Source organism: Aedes aegypti, chromosome 3, assembly GCF_002204515.2.
Source record: "Aedes aegypti strain LVP_AGWG chromosome 3, AaegL5.0 Primary Assembly, whole genome shotgun sequence".
NCBI lineage: Eukaryota > Metazoa > Arthropoda > Insecta > Diptera > Culicidae > Aedes > Aedes aegypti.
This window is the reverse complement of record NC_035109.1, coordinates 293,101,484-293,119,733: the sequence shown is the minus strand read 5'-3', so window position 1 is coordinate 293,119,733 and position 18,250 is coordinate 293,101,484. Positions and strand designations below refer to the sequence as shown.

At 37.8% G+C, this 18,250-nt stretch overlaps 1 protein-coding gene across 7 annotated transcripts in view; it reads left to right on the top strand.

Annotated features, from left to right (window-relative positions):
* The window catches only part of LOC5564332 (EH domain-binding protein 1), a 72,606-nt gene that overhangs the window by 34,463 nt on the left and 19,893 nt on the right, over positions 1-18,250 (top strand). For 6 of the 7 annotated variants that reach the window (XM_021854516.1, XM_021854523.1, XM_021854522.1 and 3 more), the window contains exons 2-5: positions 12,068-12,654; positions 12,809-13,508; positions 13,944-14,146; positions 14,799-14,882. In XM_021854516.1, the coding sequence (XP_021710208.1) occupies positions 12,068-12,654; positions 12,809-13,508; positions 13,944-14,146; positions 14,799-14,882 (1,574 nt within the window). The remainder of the gene's footprint in view (positions 1-12,067; positions 12,655-12,808; positions 13,509-13,943; positions 14,147-14,798; positions 14,883-18,250) is intronic. The other variant, XM_021854517.1, reaches the window with a different exon arrangement.

Sequence of the window (18,250 nt, the reverse complement as noted above, 5' to 3'; positions counted from 1 at the left end):
CATTTAAAATTAAAATGATAAGAATCTTATTTATGTATTCTACGAAACTACGAGTTGCATTTATGGATCATGAGAACTTCATGCGGCCCAAGTAAAACACCACTGTTGTATACCATTCTGAAATCATTTCACTATCCATATTTCTATGAAAATCTTTCCAAAAGCTTAGTCGATACTCTGTTTTTTAAAATGCCATATTTTTGTGTAGAGCAATTGCAACACATTTTTCAAAGCAGCCTACCTCAAAACTGTGTTTGAACACAGAAATACAATGAAACGTATTTTTGTATTCTTACAAGGATGCAAAAATAAATGCTCTGAATCTCCCAAGTAACCACTAGCCTGCTAATTCGCCTTATTGGTGTAATACGGCTATTATACGGCTAACATGGCTATTATAGGGCATGTCAGCTATTACCAAGCAGGGCGAACTAAAGTGATGATTTTAAATTTAATGAACAATACAAATCAGTTTATCTCTTGAGGTGAAGATGAATCGAAGCTTGAAATTTCAAGAGCACAAATCAAGAGAACCGTACATCCTTTAGCACTGAAAACTTGTTGGATTAGTCGCTTTATGGTGGTTTCCAATCGATCAAGTTTTAAGCTCAATCAGATTTTCGTTCTCCAGATTTGTGCTATTAAAAATGTGAGGTTTGTCTTCGATTCATCTTCACCTCAAGGGATAAATTGATTTTTAATGTTCGTTAAATTGTGTAGCACCCAGATTAAGAACAATTTTTTGTGAATACGTCTTTGTAAGAATACAGAAATGTGTTTCGTTGTATTCCTGTACACTAAAGTTTTTTACACGTTTTTTTTTACACGCCTTCCGGAATTTACACGGAACTTTTTTTACACGGTATTCGAATATAACACGGTTTTATTAATTATTTACACGGATTTCTAAATAAACACGGCTATTTTTCTTATTTACACGGATTTCAGAATTAACACGGTTTATTTTTACACAGATTCCGGAATCAGCTCGGTTTTTTTTGCGCGGAATTTTTTTGCACGGCACGGAGAACCGTGTAAACAACCTTAGTGTATTTATATACACACTTCTTAAATCGACCATACATACAAGGTATACACATATAGTTTAGGAAAAATCATTGAAGACATTTAAAACATGTTATAACATCCTAATGATGTTCTAAAAATCAATTATTGAAAAAAATAGGAAAAATGGGTTCTGTTTTGGAGCGTCTTGCTGGGTACGTATTTGGGAAGGCCCGAGCAAGACGGTTTGTTTTCGGGACGCCAAGAAGTTTTGCTGTCAGTGTCAGTTTTGTGTTCAGTCGAGAATGGATTACCAACTGGTGAGTTCGTTTCATGCTCATTTTTTCTTGAAAGCGTAACTTATATGTAATATTAAAACAAACTTTGTATGGTTCGTCACCATAAGTGTCGGCATTATGCTATTTTCTTATACAATTTCAATATACATATATTTTTTCTCTTTTTGACATTATTAAAAATTATCTTTTGAATTGTTCGACATCGTGAATGTTGACGTATTTTTAAAAACTTCTACCATATCGAGACAAAATGCACAGTAATACCCATATGTAATTTTCAAACAAACTACTACAACTACGTCACTACAAGTGTCGGCATTATTCATGTTTCATATAAGTTAAAATATATACGTGCAATTTTCAGTTTTCGTCATTAATAAAAACGTCTTTTGAATTGTTCGACATTATAGATGTTGACGTATTTTTTTCCAAAAACTTCTCGAGATAAAAATACAAAACTAGCTTTAAATACAAATTGTATATTTCCCCCTTGTCCATGGATCGCATCACCGACCAGAGGTGACTCCCAGATCTTTTCCTCCCTCACTAATAAACACCCTTCCCGTGGTGATTGTGGAGATGCAGAGGTATTCTCGGTCTCTAGAAGCAACAAACATTACACCCTAACATTTCTTCCCCATCCCAACTGACTGTAAGGACTTGGCCGGCGCCGTTATTGATCAATAATATTAGATCTGCTAAAATTGCACTTCGAGAGTAAGCGGAAACTCCCATCCCTTATTCATTTGGATCGTAGTGCAATTCTTACCAGTTCCGATCAATCACGGAGTAGCAACCATTGACATGTACAGTCAGTCTATGCTATGCTATGCTATGCTAAAAACGGATTCTTACTGTACATCGGGAGTTCGCTTTCGAACGTCCGGTGTGATTTTGTTTTAATTTCTTGCTTTGCGCTTTGTTTGTTTCCGAGCGAAGTCTGTATGCTGTAAGTGAAACTGAAAGTGGATTGTGGCTGCTCACTCAGGGATGAAGGATTAATTGGTGAGCTCGTTTCATGCTTTTATTTCAAATCTGTAAATATGTATGACTTACAACGGTGGGACGAAAATATGATTTTTCAACAAACTATGAATTGTGTCGACATACTGTTACTCATAAATTATTTATGTTTCACATATTTTTTTTTCTAAATACCCCTTTCTTTTCACCTTTATTTTTGTAATTAAAAAAAAACTGAATGGTTCGACACTATAAGTGTAAACTTGCAGAAAGTTCACTTTATTCAACGAACTTTGAATGGTTCGCCACTGTCGACAGTGTCGGCATAAGAGTGTTTTGTGATGGTCCAGCCAATCGAGTTTATTTTTCTTTTCATATGAGTAAAATATAGAACATGCTTTCGTTCTGACAGCTTTGTATGGTTCGTCACTACAAGTGTCGACATTATTTTCTTCTACTAGGAAATTTTTCATATCAATTGAAAATATTATATTACAAACATGTCTATATCTTACAAATAATAGTTCACCATGGTCTAATCACTTATCAAAGTGAATCCTGTGACCCAACGATCCTCCCCATTACATATCATCCCTCCCAATAAATTTTGTGGAGATGCAGAGGCAAAGACGGTCTCCAAATCGCAATGGTTACACACTAACATTTCTTCCCCCAATCCCACCTGACTGTAAGGACGTGGCCGGCGTCGTTATTGACCCTGTATAAATAGAGGCATTGAATTATGCACACTGAAGAAGATTATGGCCAATCCCAGCCGAGCTTCTAGTTGATTCTTTGTGCATCTTCACTGACTTCGGTCAATTACGGAATGGCAACCATTCATATGTGTAGTCAGTCTAAACTAAGCTAAAATGTTAATTATAAAAAAACGAGTTTATACGGGCGTTGGAGACAATCTGTTGGTAAAAATGATGTTTCGCTTTTAGATGATCATCAAAAAATCACAATACCAAAAGCGCCTTTTTATATAACGAAACTTCATCGAAGACACAATATATCTAATAGAAATAATATGCAGTTATTCTATTTCGATCGTAAAATCGATGATTCAAAACACTGTGCGATGATCAATGATGGGTGCTGCACATGACGGTCTATTTTTTTTTTTTTTTTTGATTTCGCTTCCGAGTTCTGATTTTGAACAGTCCGCTACTGGGTATTGGAAAAATCCACCCCGGCTGATTGAGTAATCGCTGGAAATTGATGTACCACTGCTGCAATGAGTCGTCAATTTTTCACCGCAAATCGCAAATCGTGTCCGCGGTGCTGTCGAGGCCATCAATTTTCGCGAATTATGTTCGATGAACTTGGGCGCAGTTTTCTCCACCGAGGTTTTCGGTGCACGTGTTACACTAGTAGGGTGGTTCAAAAAGTGGGAAAGTTCCTAAATTCCATGGCCGGCCTGAAGATTTGTTTGGAAGTCAAAAGCTTGTTCTTAAGACATAATTCCGATTTTCTGTTAATAAGTAAATAGATACAGACATTGAATGCCCGCAATGTGATTTTTGAAAGTTAATTTTTTATCTAGTATGAGCTCTAGACATTTAACTTCATCTGACCAATTTATTGGAACCCCTCTCATCGTGACAACATGTCTACTTGAAGGTTTCAAATAAAGAGCTTTTGGTTTATGTGGGAATATTATTAGTTGAGTTTTGGAAGCATTAGGAGAAATCTTCCATTTTTGCAAGTATGAAGATAAAACATCCAAATTTACAAATTATGACTGCAGTTGACACGCAGGCTTTGGCGGAGAGGCCTCTGTCATCTGCAAACAGAGATTTTTGATATCCCTGAGGTAAGTCACATGTACATGTAAGTCACATGTAAAAATATTGTACAAGATGGGTCCCAAAATGCTGCCTTGAGGAAAACCAGCTCTTACAGGAAGTCTTTCAGTCTTGGAGTTCTGATAACTAATATGAAGTGTACGATTTGACAGATAACTTTGGTTTATTCTAACAATGCATGTTGGAAAATTAAAGTTGTTTAATTTTACAAACAAGCTTTCACTTTCGAATGCTTTTTCTATGTCTAGAAGTGCAAGACCAGTAGAATAGCCTTCAGATTTGTTGGCCCCAATTAAATGTGTTACATGTAAAAGTTGATGAGTCGTCGAATGTCTATGCCGGAGTCCGAACTGTTCATTGGCAAAATTTGAATTTTCGTTGATTCGTTGATCATTCTGTTCAAAATAAGTTTTTCAACATGTTTAAAAAAGCTTCGGTAGGATTTTAGTCCGGTTTTCAAATTGGTATAACCTTGCCATTTTTTCCATTTGTCAGGAAAAAAATGCCAACTAAAATCATTTTTTAAATATATTAGGCAAGAATGATAAGCTACTCTAGGTAAATTTTTTGATGAGGATGTAAAAAAAAATCCATCATCGCCAGGGGCTTTCATATTTTTGATTTTTTTAATAATATAATTTTCGAAAACGTTCTTTTGATTGAGAATGCGTTTATTGTCAATTGGACTAGTGAGTTCTAAATTGAAATTGTGCGCGCTCTCAAACTGCATGGCAAGTTTTTGAGCTTTTCGCAATTAATTAGTAATAATTTGTTTTCCTCCTTTAATGGCTTCAGAGGTTTTCTGAAACCTACATTGTAATCATCACCGAAAAATCTGGAATTTAATCGCTAGAATTGTAAGAAATATATGGCAAATTTTATGGGAACCGCCCTAGTGTAACACTCGTCGCCGCCATGGGTTGGTTTGTGTAGATTTTAGAGAAGAAACGGAACGGACGAAGCGGGCTTTGGTTGGGTTGTGTTTTGTGTGCAGTAGTGCGGTGGAATGACCCCGACCGTCCACGAGCGATCAAGGGTGTTTTTGATGGGGTTTGTACGATTGTTGATTGTGGGTTGAATGGTTGTTATAACCAAACACGTGTGTTGAAAAAATATGCGAATTTTAGCGATGCATCCGACGGAATAAATTAAAGGTATCAAGTCTTAACATCAATGCCAACCTTTTATTGATGTTTTCGAATTAATTTAGCACTTGATTTGGAGGGCTTCTTTAGCCCAGTGGTAAAGTTCGCGGATTCAAACCGTTTCGATTGGTTTTGATTCCTGGTCAGGCTAGGATGTTTTCGTAATGAGAAAATCTTGCTGAACTTTACTAAAAGACCTACACTCCCGTGCAAAAATTTTGGTTTCACCCCCTCAAAAACATACAAAAGTGTTCTGTCCATATTTCTGTAATTACATGTCCAATTGAAACTCTCTAAGCCGAATTCGAAAGGCAAAGAGTTATTCTTACTTCGTATGTATTTTTCCAAAAACATGTTTTGAATGTTGAGTAATAAATTTGTACTTAAAGTTGTGACATTTTTCAAAAAAATACATTGAAAAAATATAGCTGATTTCCTCAACATTGGTCAGACCAAAATTTTAAAACAGGGTGTCATTAGAATCAGAATCTTATATTCTTTGAAGATCACTCACGAAATTTTTGCGGAGAAATCTGAAAACTATTCAAAATTAATGGAACAGTCATTCAAGCCATCGTGCAAAATTTTGGGTTCACCCCTTAGTAGGATGCAAATCGTGCAAAAGTTACTAATCAATAACTAATTACTGAGCTGTTGAATGTATCTGATAGTATCAGCATAACTGTAGACTTCAAGAGCATATAGGCAAACACTATGATCGATTGAATGAATTGCTTGCTTTTCCCATATTAATTTCCATACACACTCTCAGTTAACCCTTTGGAGCCCGAGATACACCTTGAGTTTTAAAATGGCCACAATTCGGAGACCAGTAAGCCAACTAATTTGAAATAAATTTTGAAGAAAATGCGGTTAGTTGGTCTTACAATCCTTGGGTGAGACATCCTCACTGACCCCTCCCCCTTTTCTAGGTAACAGAAAAAGCGTTGACACGAGGGGTCCAAAATTAGCCTCGAACGGATATCTCAACATCCAAATGAGCTAGAAGGTTGGAGTCTTTGGTAAAGTTATTCAGGAGATCAAGGAATATCTCGCGATCAAAAGTCTGATTGAGAGTTCGTCATCATTCATCATTATCATCGAATGTTAGTGTCCTAGGAAAAAGCTGTTCAGCAGGTCAAGGGCTATCTGGTGGTGAATAGTCTGATTGAGCATTCATCCACTAGGTGGCGCTAGTAAAATAAATCTTCAATCTTCTCTACCTCAAGATCCTTATCAGCTAGAAGTTTGGTGTCTTTTGATCTCCTGAATAACTTTACCGACGACACCAACCTTCTAGCTGGTGAGGGTTTTGATATACAGACAATTGAAGAAAATTGGTTACTAGCGACTCCTAGCGGAAAAATTCTCAATCAGATTTTTAATTGCCCTTGGTCTGCTGAACAACTTTGCCGAAGACATCAACCTTCAAGCTCATTTGTATGTTGAGATATCCGTTTAAGGCCAATTTTTGTTACATAAAAAAGGGGGAGTGACTTTCTAGAACTTTTAGAGACTTTTAAGCATCTATTCCTAAGGTTATTCCAGAATTATTTCTACAATTCTTGATGGAAAAGCTTCAAGGATTCTTCTAGTGATTTATCCAGAGATTTATCCACTAATCCTTCCATCGATTTTTCCAGTTATTACTCTAGGAGATTTCCCAAAAATTTTCACCGATGTTTTTCCAGTAAAATCTACAAAGGTTTATTACAGAGTTTTTGAAGAAATCCGTTTAGGGCGTTCTTCAGGAACACTACAAAATTTCTGTGAGGGATACCTATGCCGACTTTTACAATTAATCTTCTAGCCATTTATATATGAATTAATTCAAAAATCCATCATTATTTTCTCCTCTTTCAGGAGATTTGGAGTGCTGATTTTTTTCAGTTATTCTTCCAGTCTGTGTTTCTGAAACCACAGTTTAGTAAAACGAAGGATTTAAATAGAGTAGCAAACTTAATTCACTGAAATTACTAGACATCTGCCTCTCCTCTCCCAGAAAACCAACATGAATCTTGAATAAGATTCGTCAAATCCTTCTTAATTTCTTCAAGAGTCCATGAGTTCTTTCTGAAATTCTTGCATAAGTTCATCAGAATTTTCGACAGAAGTATCATCAGGAAATTCACCTAAAAATATTGAAAAATATTCTTGACAATTCGTAAAGGACATCTCTGGAAGAATTCTTGTATGATTTTTCGAAGACATCCTTCTGAACGATTTACAGGAAGAATCTCTGGAGTAGTTTCTGAAGGAATCTTTAGAGAATTTGCTGCTTCAAATCTTAAAGAAATCTTGAACGACAATTTTATAGGAAATCCTATGAAATCCAAGGAGGCATCTACTGGTTGAATTCTTAAAGATGTCCTAAACGAAAAACTTGGAGGAAATGCCAGCAAAATCGAATCATCGGATAAACTCCTGGAGGACCTAAAACTTTCTTGAGAATTTTCTGAAAGAATTTCTGGTTGTGAGATTGCTGCGTAAAATATTGAAGAGATTGTAAAGGAATTTAAAGGGAATGCATAGAATCCCGGTGTAAACTGTAAAATGCAAAACCTTCAGATATTTCTCCTTGACTCTTCCACAGGTTCTTTACAGATTCCTTGAGAAAGAGTTTTAGGAATACTTCTATTTATTCCTTTAGGAATACCTTCAGAGACTCCTCCAGGGATCAATAAAAAAAAACCTTCAGAAATGTTTCTTTCTTTCGTCCAGATATTCCTTCGTCCAGAAATCCGTCTAAGAATATGTGAAAACATTCATCTAGAATTTGCATCAGAAAGTTCTCCAACAGTTTAACGCTGATTCCTTCAGTAAATTCCACAATTAAATGTCCCACGATTTCCTCCAGATATTTCTTCGGAAATATATTCTTCCGATGATTAATCCACCAATTTCTTCAGTTATTACTTCCAAAAAGTCACACAGGATTTCTTCCAGGAAAATCTGAAAGTAAATTTCAAGGTTTTCCAAGAAATTTGTTATGAAGTATTTCTAGTCTAGTCCTGCAGTAGTAATGATTGATCATTTCCTCATGAATCGAAAAAAAAATCCTACGGTTTCACTTACTTGTAACAGAAATTCATCTAGCAGTGAACCCGGAAAATCCTCCAGAAATGTTTCTCCGATTCCCTTATTCCTCATGGAATTCAAATTGAAATGCCTCCGCAATTTGTCAATAAATTCGTCTAAAAATTTCTACCTTAGATTTTTTTTCCTAACATTTTTCGATTAATTTCTCAAGAAAATTATTCAGGGCTTCTACCAGGAAATGCTACAATTATTATTCCAGCTTTTCTTCCGATAATTACCATAGGTATTACGGTCGATTTTTTTTTTTTCAAAAAACTTGCAGAATATTATCAAGGGTTACCTTGACATTTTTCAATAATTATTTCAGCAATTCTTTTCCCTCTGAGTTCATCTCAATTGTCCAGAAGCTTCTTTATAGATCCTTGAAGGAGTTCGCTTCTGCGTTTGTCAGGCAGCTCTTGAAAAATGATATCCTTGATGAATTTGTCGCAAAAACTCAAGAAGGAATTTTGGGGGAAAATTCACCCAGAAATCTCTCCAGAAATGTCTAGAAGAATCTCTGAAGAAATTCTTAAAGGAATAACTGAAGAAATTCTTAAAGGAATAACTGAAGAAAATTCTGGAGTAATACCTGGATATCTCCTCACTTAAGTTATTGGTTTAGCCCTTGAAGAAGTCTTAAACGAAAATATTGAAGGAAAATCCATTGGATAAATCCATGAATTAATTAATTGAGGACCTACTTTAAAAATCTCTGGAGAATCTTCATCAGGAGTCGCTGGATTAACTTCTGGAAGTATCCTTGAAAAAATCACGGATGAATTCTTTAAAAAATCCTGAAGTAAAACATAGAAAAAAATCTTGGAAGACTGAAGCTTTCTTCGACTTTTTTGGTAGATTTTTTTTGAAGAATCGTGTAATTTGTGTAGGTATAGAGCTAGTTGAACTCATGAAGGTATCCTAGATAAATGTCTTGTAGAATTTACTAGAGAAACCGGCGAAAGAATCACTGAACTTGAAAGAAACTGTGGGCAAATGCCTGAAGGAGACAATTACGAAAACATACTCGAAGTAGCATTTGGCGTAATGTCATGAGGAATCCCCAAAAAATTTTTTGAAGTGTCCACTGAGAAATGGCATGTCTGATTCTTTGAGAAATCAATGTTTGGTCTATTTCAGTTTACGTTTCGAAGCATGTGGTCATGCCATCTCATGTCGTATTATCATTATGATACTCAGACACAACTAGTTCTGAAATAAAATACCAGCGGCAAATACTGGCGAAATTTCCAGAGGATTTTCAAAAGGATTTTTCGGCAAAATTTATATGACGTATTTTTGATCCTAGATCCTAGACTATTCAGAAATCGAACCTAGACTTTCACTACTTATTTGCTTTGTAAATGCGGACGGTTTCGCAAGTCCAAGGAAGTTAGAAGTGCCTTTGAATATTTCACACGCTTTCGTTGAAATTCGAGAGCCTTTGCCGTTAGCATTCACAACACAAGCGATCAAACGAACGTACGAAAAAAACGTCAATTGAATGCAGCTGACTACGATGGCGTCACCAGAAACGACACAGTTTTGTTTACCTCTATCATTTTTCGTAATAAGAACTGCTTTCATTGTATATGTGTCACATTCGATATAACAAGCAAGATTCAACTGTTATTGTTGTTCATGGCCAGACATTTCTAAAAAAATGCAAAATTATTGATTTATGAAAATGTCATCGAGTCTGACGGCATTCATTCCACAGTTTTTGTGTTTCTTGATATTCATTCTACCGCTCGTGCTGTATGTGAAATGTGACAGTGGATAAGTGGAGAGAAATCATTTGACTGCTGACGTTGCGAAAAATGTCTAATGTTTACAACACTGTTTAGAATTCCGCTGATAAATTCTTTGAATTTCATTAGAAAATGCTTCAGACACCCTGATTGGAGTGTTTTACTTTACAACTCGAGAACCGAATAACACCAGAAATTTATTCAGATATGTCGACAGGTTATATCAAGGAATTGGGTTTTAAAAAATTTCTAAAAGATGTCAAATTTGTATCCACTAGGTAGTTTAACGTTTTCTGAATGCAATAGTATAACTATTTAAATCAATAAAAATCGCAAATTTTTTACCATAACTCTGAGTGGTTCACGTTTATCGTGCACAGTTTGCAAAGAAGGCCAACAGAGTCTATGAATGGAGAGTTGCGCAAACAGTGAAACCAAATATACCTGTCAAACTATCAAACCGTCTAACTATCGAGCAGACCAGCAAAACAGATAGGAGCTATTTCCGAAGACGAAGAAGAACAACCTTTCATAGAAGTCTCTTCGCGCAACTCTCTGTATATATACTCTTGGGCCCAAGCTGCGAGAATGAACAAGAGTGGTCTGAACGAACATAGTGCAGTTTTTTTTATGTCATGGTGTCTAAATTACATTTTTTCTTCAAAATTTTCAAATATTTATCAAAAATACTTCCGAGACCCATAATTTGATAAAATCTTGACACTTTGATTCACTTCGGCAGTGGGTTTTTTAAAGCTACTGTGCTCATATTTGGCCCCAATGAGCGTCGTACTAAAGTGTTTCTTATTGCAAGGTGTCAGACGATTCGACCGAGAAAAAAACCCCATGCAAAAGTGAATCATGGAAGTGCCCAAGTAGCTCTGCACCCTATTGGAGTCAATTTTGAACGTCAAATCTATCAACGAAATAACCTCAATACCTCTCAAAAACTCAATTCTAATTAAAGTTTACACAAAGAACGACGTCTAAAATTATTCCACGAATTCGACTAAAATTAATTAACAGGTTTGTAAGAAATTATTTTAGGAATTTCGTCAAACATTTCTGCAATAAGGTTTGTACTTCTTCGGTAGTTTTTTCATCTCCAAGATTCTCCCACTGCCAAGACCTTGTTGTACTTAAGCCAGCATACTTAAACTCATTCATCTTTCAAACTGTGTGCTGTGAAAGGTTAAAACAGCATTTTGACGAACACCTGAATGACACAGGTGTTCGTCAAAATGCTGTTTTAACCTTTCGATCATCTCTGTTTTCACTTCTCGACACGTGCTAGGGCAGAATCTTTACAACGGAATTGGTAAATTTGCTGTTTCCACTTCTGCCTGTCTGAACTCATTGTCGAACTAATCATAATTTTAATCTTGACCCCACAGACCTAATGGTAATCACGGTTGTGCGATGATAGGTGCTTCAATTGTCCTACAATATTTCTCAACAGGGAACCAATTAAACTCTCCCTTACTTGCTCACTCTTCCTGGATATATTCCTGTTGATTCAGCAGCTCTATGTCTAACCTTCCTTAGCCGAGTTTTTAGAGTCCGTGGCTACAAAGCAAAGCCATGCTGAAGGTGTCTGGGTTTGATTCCCGGTCGGTCCAGAATCTTTTCGTAATGGAAATTTCCTTGCTTTCATACGATATACAAAAGGCAACTTTGGCACAGAAAGCTCTCAGTTAATAACTGTGGAAGTGCTCATTGAACACTAAGCTGAGAAGCAGGCTCTGTCCCAGTGAGGACGTAATGCCAAGAAGAAGAAGAACATGTCGTACCAAAGCGGGCGTCGGTATCGTATATTATTGATTACGTTGTTCCCTCGAACAACTCAATTTTAAACAAATGTAAGAAGACTCAGAAAAAGTACTTGTGCCTGGGTAAGCTATTTTCTGAGAAAAGAAGAAATTTTGCCAAATAATCAAGAGGTCTTGAGCTATTTCCTTATTTTGAATACCATCCAGTGCACTATATATAATTATTTTTCTCTATCTCCCTTCTAGGCGCCCCCACAGCTTGCACGTAGTATGGACCCGTCGCTCCCGCCGTGTAGTATCCAGTCCCATGGCATGGGAACCGGACCTGGTCAACCCCGTTTGCAGCACAATGGCCTGGCCAATGCCGGATAACCACACCATAGCCGTCACTCTGTTCAAAGACATCCGAACACACGAACTGGAGGACAAAGACTGGACCTTCGTGCTGGAGGACGTGTCCCAGATGGGCAAAAAGCGGCTACTGGCGTCCGCCACGATCAACATGCGCAGATACGCCAGTATAGAATCCACACAGCAGACGTTCATGCTTGAGCTGAGGCCCGTTTCCAAGAAGATCCTCTCGGCACAGCTGGAACTGACACTGAGCTGCGTGTTCCTGAGGGAGGGCAAAGCCACCGACGAGGACATGCAGAGCATTATTTCGCTGATGTCGGTCAACAATGTGACGGACATTGCCCCGTTGGACGATTTGGAAGACATTCCCGATTTGGAGAACTCGATAGAGATTTCAGAGCACGTGTTGGATTTCACCCATCAGCTGGAGCAGCTTACGACTAGTTTGAATACTTCAGACCTGGCGACGCCCATGAGTGGTAAGATATTTAGGATAGCGTTTTACAGGGCAGGTAGAAACTTGGCCACTATTCTAATGTGAGTTTCCTAAAACTCCTATTGTTGCTATTTTATATTTGTAATTCCTAATGGAAACTCTGGATCAATTAATTTTGTATTTTCTGTACTCCACAGTGCCATCGCTTTCGGACGACCAAACACCGGTGATGAGTGGTTCGAAGGATATGTTCAAGGAGGTCCTCAACGATAGGGGCTATATTTCACTGACCAGCGATACCGGTAGCATCAAAGAACCGGATGAAAGAGATTACAACAAACAGAAACCTCCCGAAGTGACTATAGAAGACCCTCCGCGAACAGAGCCTCTAACACGTCAGGACACATCGAACTCGGTGACCGTGGAAGAACATCACAAATTAGAAGAAGAACATCTAGATCCACTGGAAGCACTCGAGGAGGAAAAGAGTCCTCCGAAACCACCGGCTCCAGTGGCACCCCTCCTACCCCTTACCCCAAGAATAGATAGCGAACTTACCAAAAAATCTCCCGAGGAATTGCAGAGCAGTCGGGCGGAGCTGAAACCGCTGAACCTTATCAAAAGCTACGATCACCAGCCGGAGGAGAAGAAAGTCGCCGTTGCGGCTCCTCCCCCGTCTGTTCCTCCCACAGTCACCGTCCCAGTGGTGCCGGTAGAACCGGTAGTCGAGCCGAAGAAACCGATCCTGCGGGACAGCACTCCGGGACAGGATCTGCTCGAGTGGTGCAAGGAAATCACGAAAAGCTACAACGGAGTCAAGGTTACCAATCTCACGACCAGCTGGCGCAACGGGATGGCGTTCTGTGCGATCATTCATCACTTTTACCCTAGTTTAATGTAAGTTGTTTGCCAAACTGCAGTTATCGTTCTTTATTTTTTTCATTAGTACCGTTGTTACATTTAGCTTGAATGCCCTCAATTTGACTTTTGAAAGTTATTCTTTGTTTAGCATGAGTCCAATATACTCCTACTCATCAGAGCAATTTATTGAAATCCCTCTCATCGTGACAACATGTCTACTTGAAGATTTCAAATGAAGAGCTTTTGGTTTATGTGGGAATATTATAAGTTAAGTTTTGGAAGCATTGGAAGAAATTTTCCCTTTTCTAACGGGTCCAACGAATAATCGCAGGCCCTGGTCCAAACAAGGATCGAAAAAGGATCAATAGTAGAAAAAACTTGCACCGAAAAGTACTGTTACCTTCAGATAGCAATGAAAGTACGCCAGTTATCGTTCTTTTTTAACCAGACATTCTTGCTTCTCTCTTCCAGCGATATGAGTAAGTTATCACCCGGCAACGTGATAGAGAACTGCCGGACGGCGTTCGACGCGGCGGAGAAGCTGGGCATCCCACGAGTCATCGAACCGCGCGATATGAACATGCTGGCCGTGCCGGACAAGCTGGCCGTGATGACCTATCTGTATCAGCTGCGGGCGCACTTCACCGGCCACCAGCTGGAGGTGCACACGATAGGTGAGTGATCGCTTGCTACCGTTATCTCATTTTTCTCTCTCTGAGATGAGTGCATAATTGATGGGTCATTTCCAGTGGTTGAAGGTTAGGGTGGCCCATAATGAGCAAAATCTCAAGTTATGCCCCTCAAATTTGTTCATTTTAACCCCAGAAACTACTGTAAAAATTTGAGTGGAATTTATCGACTCTAAAGAGGGGCTAAACTAACTTGAAATTTGTATGGAGAAAATCGATTAAAGATATGGGGAAAACGACTCTAATTATGGTTTTGACCATATGAGTCGATGTAGCTGATGTATATTATTCATTATTGACTTGAAGATTCTCCAATCAATAGAGAAGAGACTGTAGCAAACCGGTATTTTCTCTGTTGATGGGAGAATCTTGAAATCAATATCAATTTCAGTATTTTTAAACGATTTTTTTCGATACAAACTTCAAGCTCGTTTAGCCCTTGCTTAGATTTGACGGATTTCACTCATTCTCTCAAAGTAGCTTCTAGGGGTCCAAATGAACTGATCTGGGGGATGTAGCTTAAGATGTTTACAAGTTTATTTCTCCCATATAAAAATGGGCCACCTTAGCAAGGGTGTGCTGGTGGCGGTATAATTATTTCATTTTTTTTTTCATTTGTGTGTTTCGTATCTGTTAGATTCGGGCATTCCATGCCAGGCATGCTACCTAGCAGCCGAACAAGCCATGTGCATTTATTCACAAACGAAAAAGTTACAGCGGGGTAGGTGGAAGAAATTGCAACGCAAAAAAATGAGAGAGAGATTTTGGCTTGGCTACTAACCGAACTGAACAAAAAACGCTTGTTGTGAGATGGATGGAAGTTGCATTCTTGGTCGAGGCGGAATATAAATAAAACATCTACTGCAACTGAATTGATTGAGCGATTTAACAACAGCTTTGCATGTGCTCTACACGATCATTATGCACAAGAGTTTGAACGATCAACTTATTCATAATCAATCATTGCTGTATATAGGTATACGAAAATCTTGCATTTTTCATCTTGAATACTGTCGAATTCTTACTTGATGGCAGTAAGGGAACTTCAAGGGTTTTGAACGATGAATTAAAACAAATACGAATTGACCTTGTGCTTCGTTAGTAACAATAATGAGCATGAGCATAAATGACCGTCCAATTCGTAGTTGCTACTCCGTGATTGACCAGGGCAATGGAAGTTGCACAGAGATTTAATGATTGGGGCTTGGGATTAGCTCACCATTTCTCAATGTGCACAAATCGAGAGCTCAAATATTTAAAGCCAATAACGGCGCCGGCCACGTCCTTACGGTCACTGGGGAAGGGAAGGAATGTTAGTTAGACAACCATTGTCACTAGAGACCGAAGAATCTTCTGCATCTCCACAGTTGTCATGAGAAGGATATTGGGTTAATGGGATAAGGTAGAGATCTTGGAGTCACCAATGTTTGGTGATGCGATCCATGATATAATCACGCCTAACCGGATTCGCGGTATTTTTCGATGATCGCATTGTACGCCGAACAAGTGTTCATCCCTCGCCCTCGCAGGAGCAAGCGATACGATCAAAAGATAAAACACTACTAATCCGATTCGCGATCCGCGACACTATTATATCACGCCACGCGAGCGACGCGCAGCATGATTGATCCTGCTCACATTTGTGCTTCGTTAGTAATAATAAGTAATAATATCGTCGTAAGATCCAAGATCCTTTTTCTTCATTTTTCTTGTGATCCAAAATCATATAAATTTGAGTTACAATAAACTTAAAACATTACAGTTGAGTAGTAAGCTTATAGTAGAAAGAAGAACGGAAAGCGAAAAGCTGTATACGTAATCGAAGTCATTCCGAATGGTCTTCTAATCCCTCCGGGAGATGAAGAGAGTATCATTTAAAAATTTCAGAGATTTCTTTTTCTTCTTCTGTTTGGTGTCCGGCTTTGTGTTCTACGAGCACTTTCATAGTTATCATCTGAAAGTTGATCTTACGTGTTCATGATGGATTTTTGAAATTCCATTGGATATCCTGGGGCTCTCGCTATGTTTTGAAAACATTGAGGTGTTCCATATAATCAATAAGGTTGATGATCGCTGGTCTTGTTGAATAGCTGATTAATCATATCTAAGATCTTGGAAAACCGTTACAATTAAATTACCAAAAGATGTTTAATATTTTCAAAAATGTTAGTGGTAGGTAAGGAACCATATTTTTTGTGAATTCCAGATTTTGAGCTCCGTTGGATACAAGATAGAAAACGAGTTTATTATCCAGCTCTTACGTTGTGTTGAAATTGTGAGAATCCGGTGGCAGGAATCATGCTCAAATTATGACATTCTTAAAAGTAGGTGGGACGCAATGGAAAGTGTGACAGACCTTTGAAAATTTTCAGACGGCCCAGACTAAAAAAAAAGTGATTAGGTGATAGAGAGTGAAGAGATGTAATTTTTGCATTCTTCAATCAGACTTGAATGATTTGGCAATCTTTTGAATACGTTTTCCTGAATTCATTGAAAATTACCTATCGTGTGGCTTGCATGATGATACTCTATACACAAGGAAATCAGGAAATTTACAAGACTGCACATACTTTATCGTCTTACCAGCACCTACTTTGCACGTATAGACTAGCGATCCTCTATACTGCCGTGAATCGCAAGTCAGTCCCATCTGTAAAAAGTAGGCATTGAGAAATGGGCTGTGAAGTTTCCAAACTCGTTTTCCATACGAATATTAAAAAAAATCCCAGAGGATTGAAACATGATCAGATCTTAATGAAATTTTCACAATTTGCTTTTCACTTCGATATCTTTTCGAGAAAAATATAGAGATGATAAAAACACGGTTAGTTTTTGTGTTACACGGGGTGGAAATCTGTAGTGGAACTGATATGCGGTTACTTTTCATTATGGGACAATTTGACTTGCTATTTTTTTCCTTATTTTTCCGAACAAATCATATTATCTTATGAGTGGAGCTGAAAGAGCATCGGAAAATATGTTGAAAACTGAATTAACCTCAATTTTGACGAAAATGCAGATGGGACTGACTTGTGATTCACGGCAGTATATCTCTATAAAGTATCGCTAGTAGACATCCAAAAGCACAGGTGGATCCATCCAAATGGTAAACTGAATAAGCCATGTTTAGATGGACGACCGGCATTTTTTTATGTCATCAATGTGTTGAGCTTCAGGGGTCCAAACATCGTCTCTAATCATTAGCTAATTGACAGTACAATATTTGAGCGAACACATTCCAGCGTAACGCGACACTACGATGAACCGACTTTCATTATCAAACGAGGCCTGTTCTCGGAAATATGTCTTGTGACCATATGATTAAACAGCCTTTATATTTTTCATGTTAAATGTACTTGATGTTGTGACATACATTTTGAAACATAACACTGTATATATGGTAACTAAAAGCAGTTGCATTTCGTAACGCGACACCATCGCTGAAATGCACTTTTTTAAAAATCACTCTATAATCGCCTATATCAGCTCTACTATAATTTTTACAATCCGGGTTTGTTCTAGGCAATCCTTCTATGTATTGATAAGAACCAGAGTGTGACTTCAAACTGGAAGGAAATATTGAATAATTGTAGAATTTCAGTGGTTTCATTTTATGAGCGCTGCGTTACGTTTATCTTCCAACAGGTTTCTGCAAATGGTGTCGCGATACGCAAAAACCATTTTTTATTTTTATTGACAAAATCGATAGTGTTGTTTTCAGCTTTCGGAAAAATGTGTACCTACCTAGTATTGTTATTTGATTAGTACATTCGACATTCTGCCTCACAGTGGAGTAATTTGATTCGACACTGGTTAAAATTAATTTAATGTTTCTGTGAAACCTTTTGAGGATGTCATGCTTAGTAAAAGCGTAGATGGCGCTTGGAATCACCGTAGCAATTTGCCTAAATTCTTTGCAATAGTATTTAGATTTTTCTGTGTGTTTTTTAAGAATGTTTCCAGTACAGTGCCTTCGGATTGCGGAGCGAATAATCTTGAATTTTGACACATGGTAGAGTGATTGAATAAACTGTAAAGTGATTGAATGACTGTAAAATAAAATTATGTAAACCTTTCAACGAAGTACTT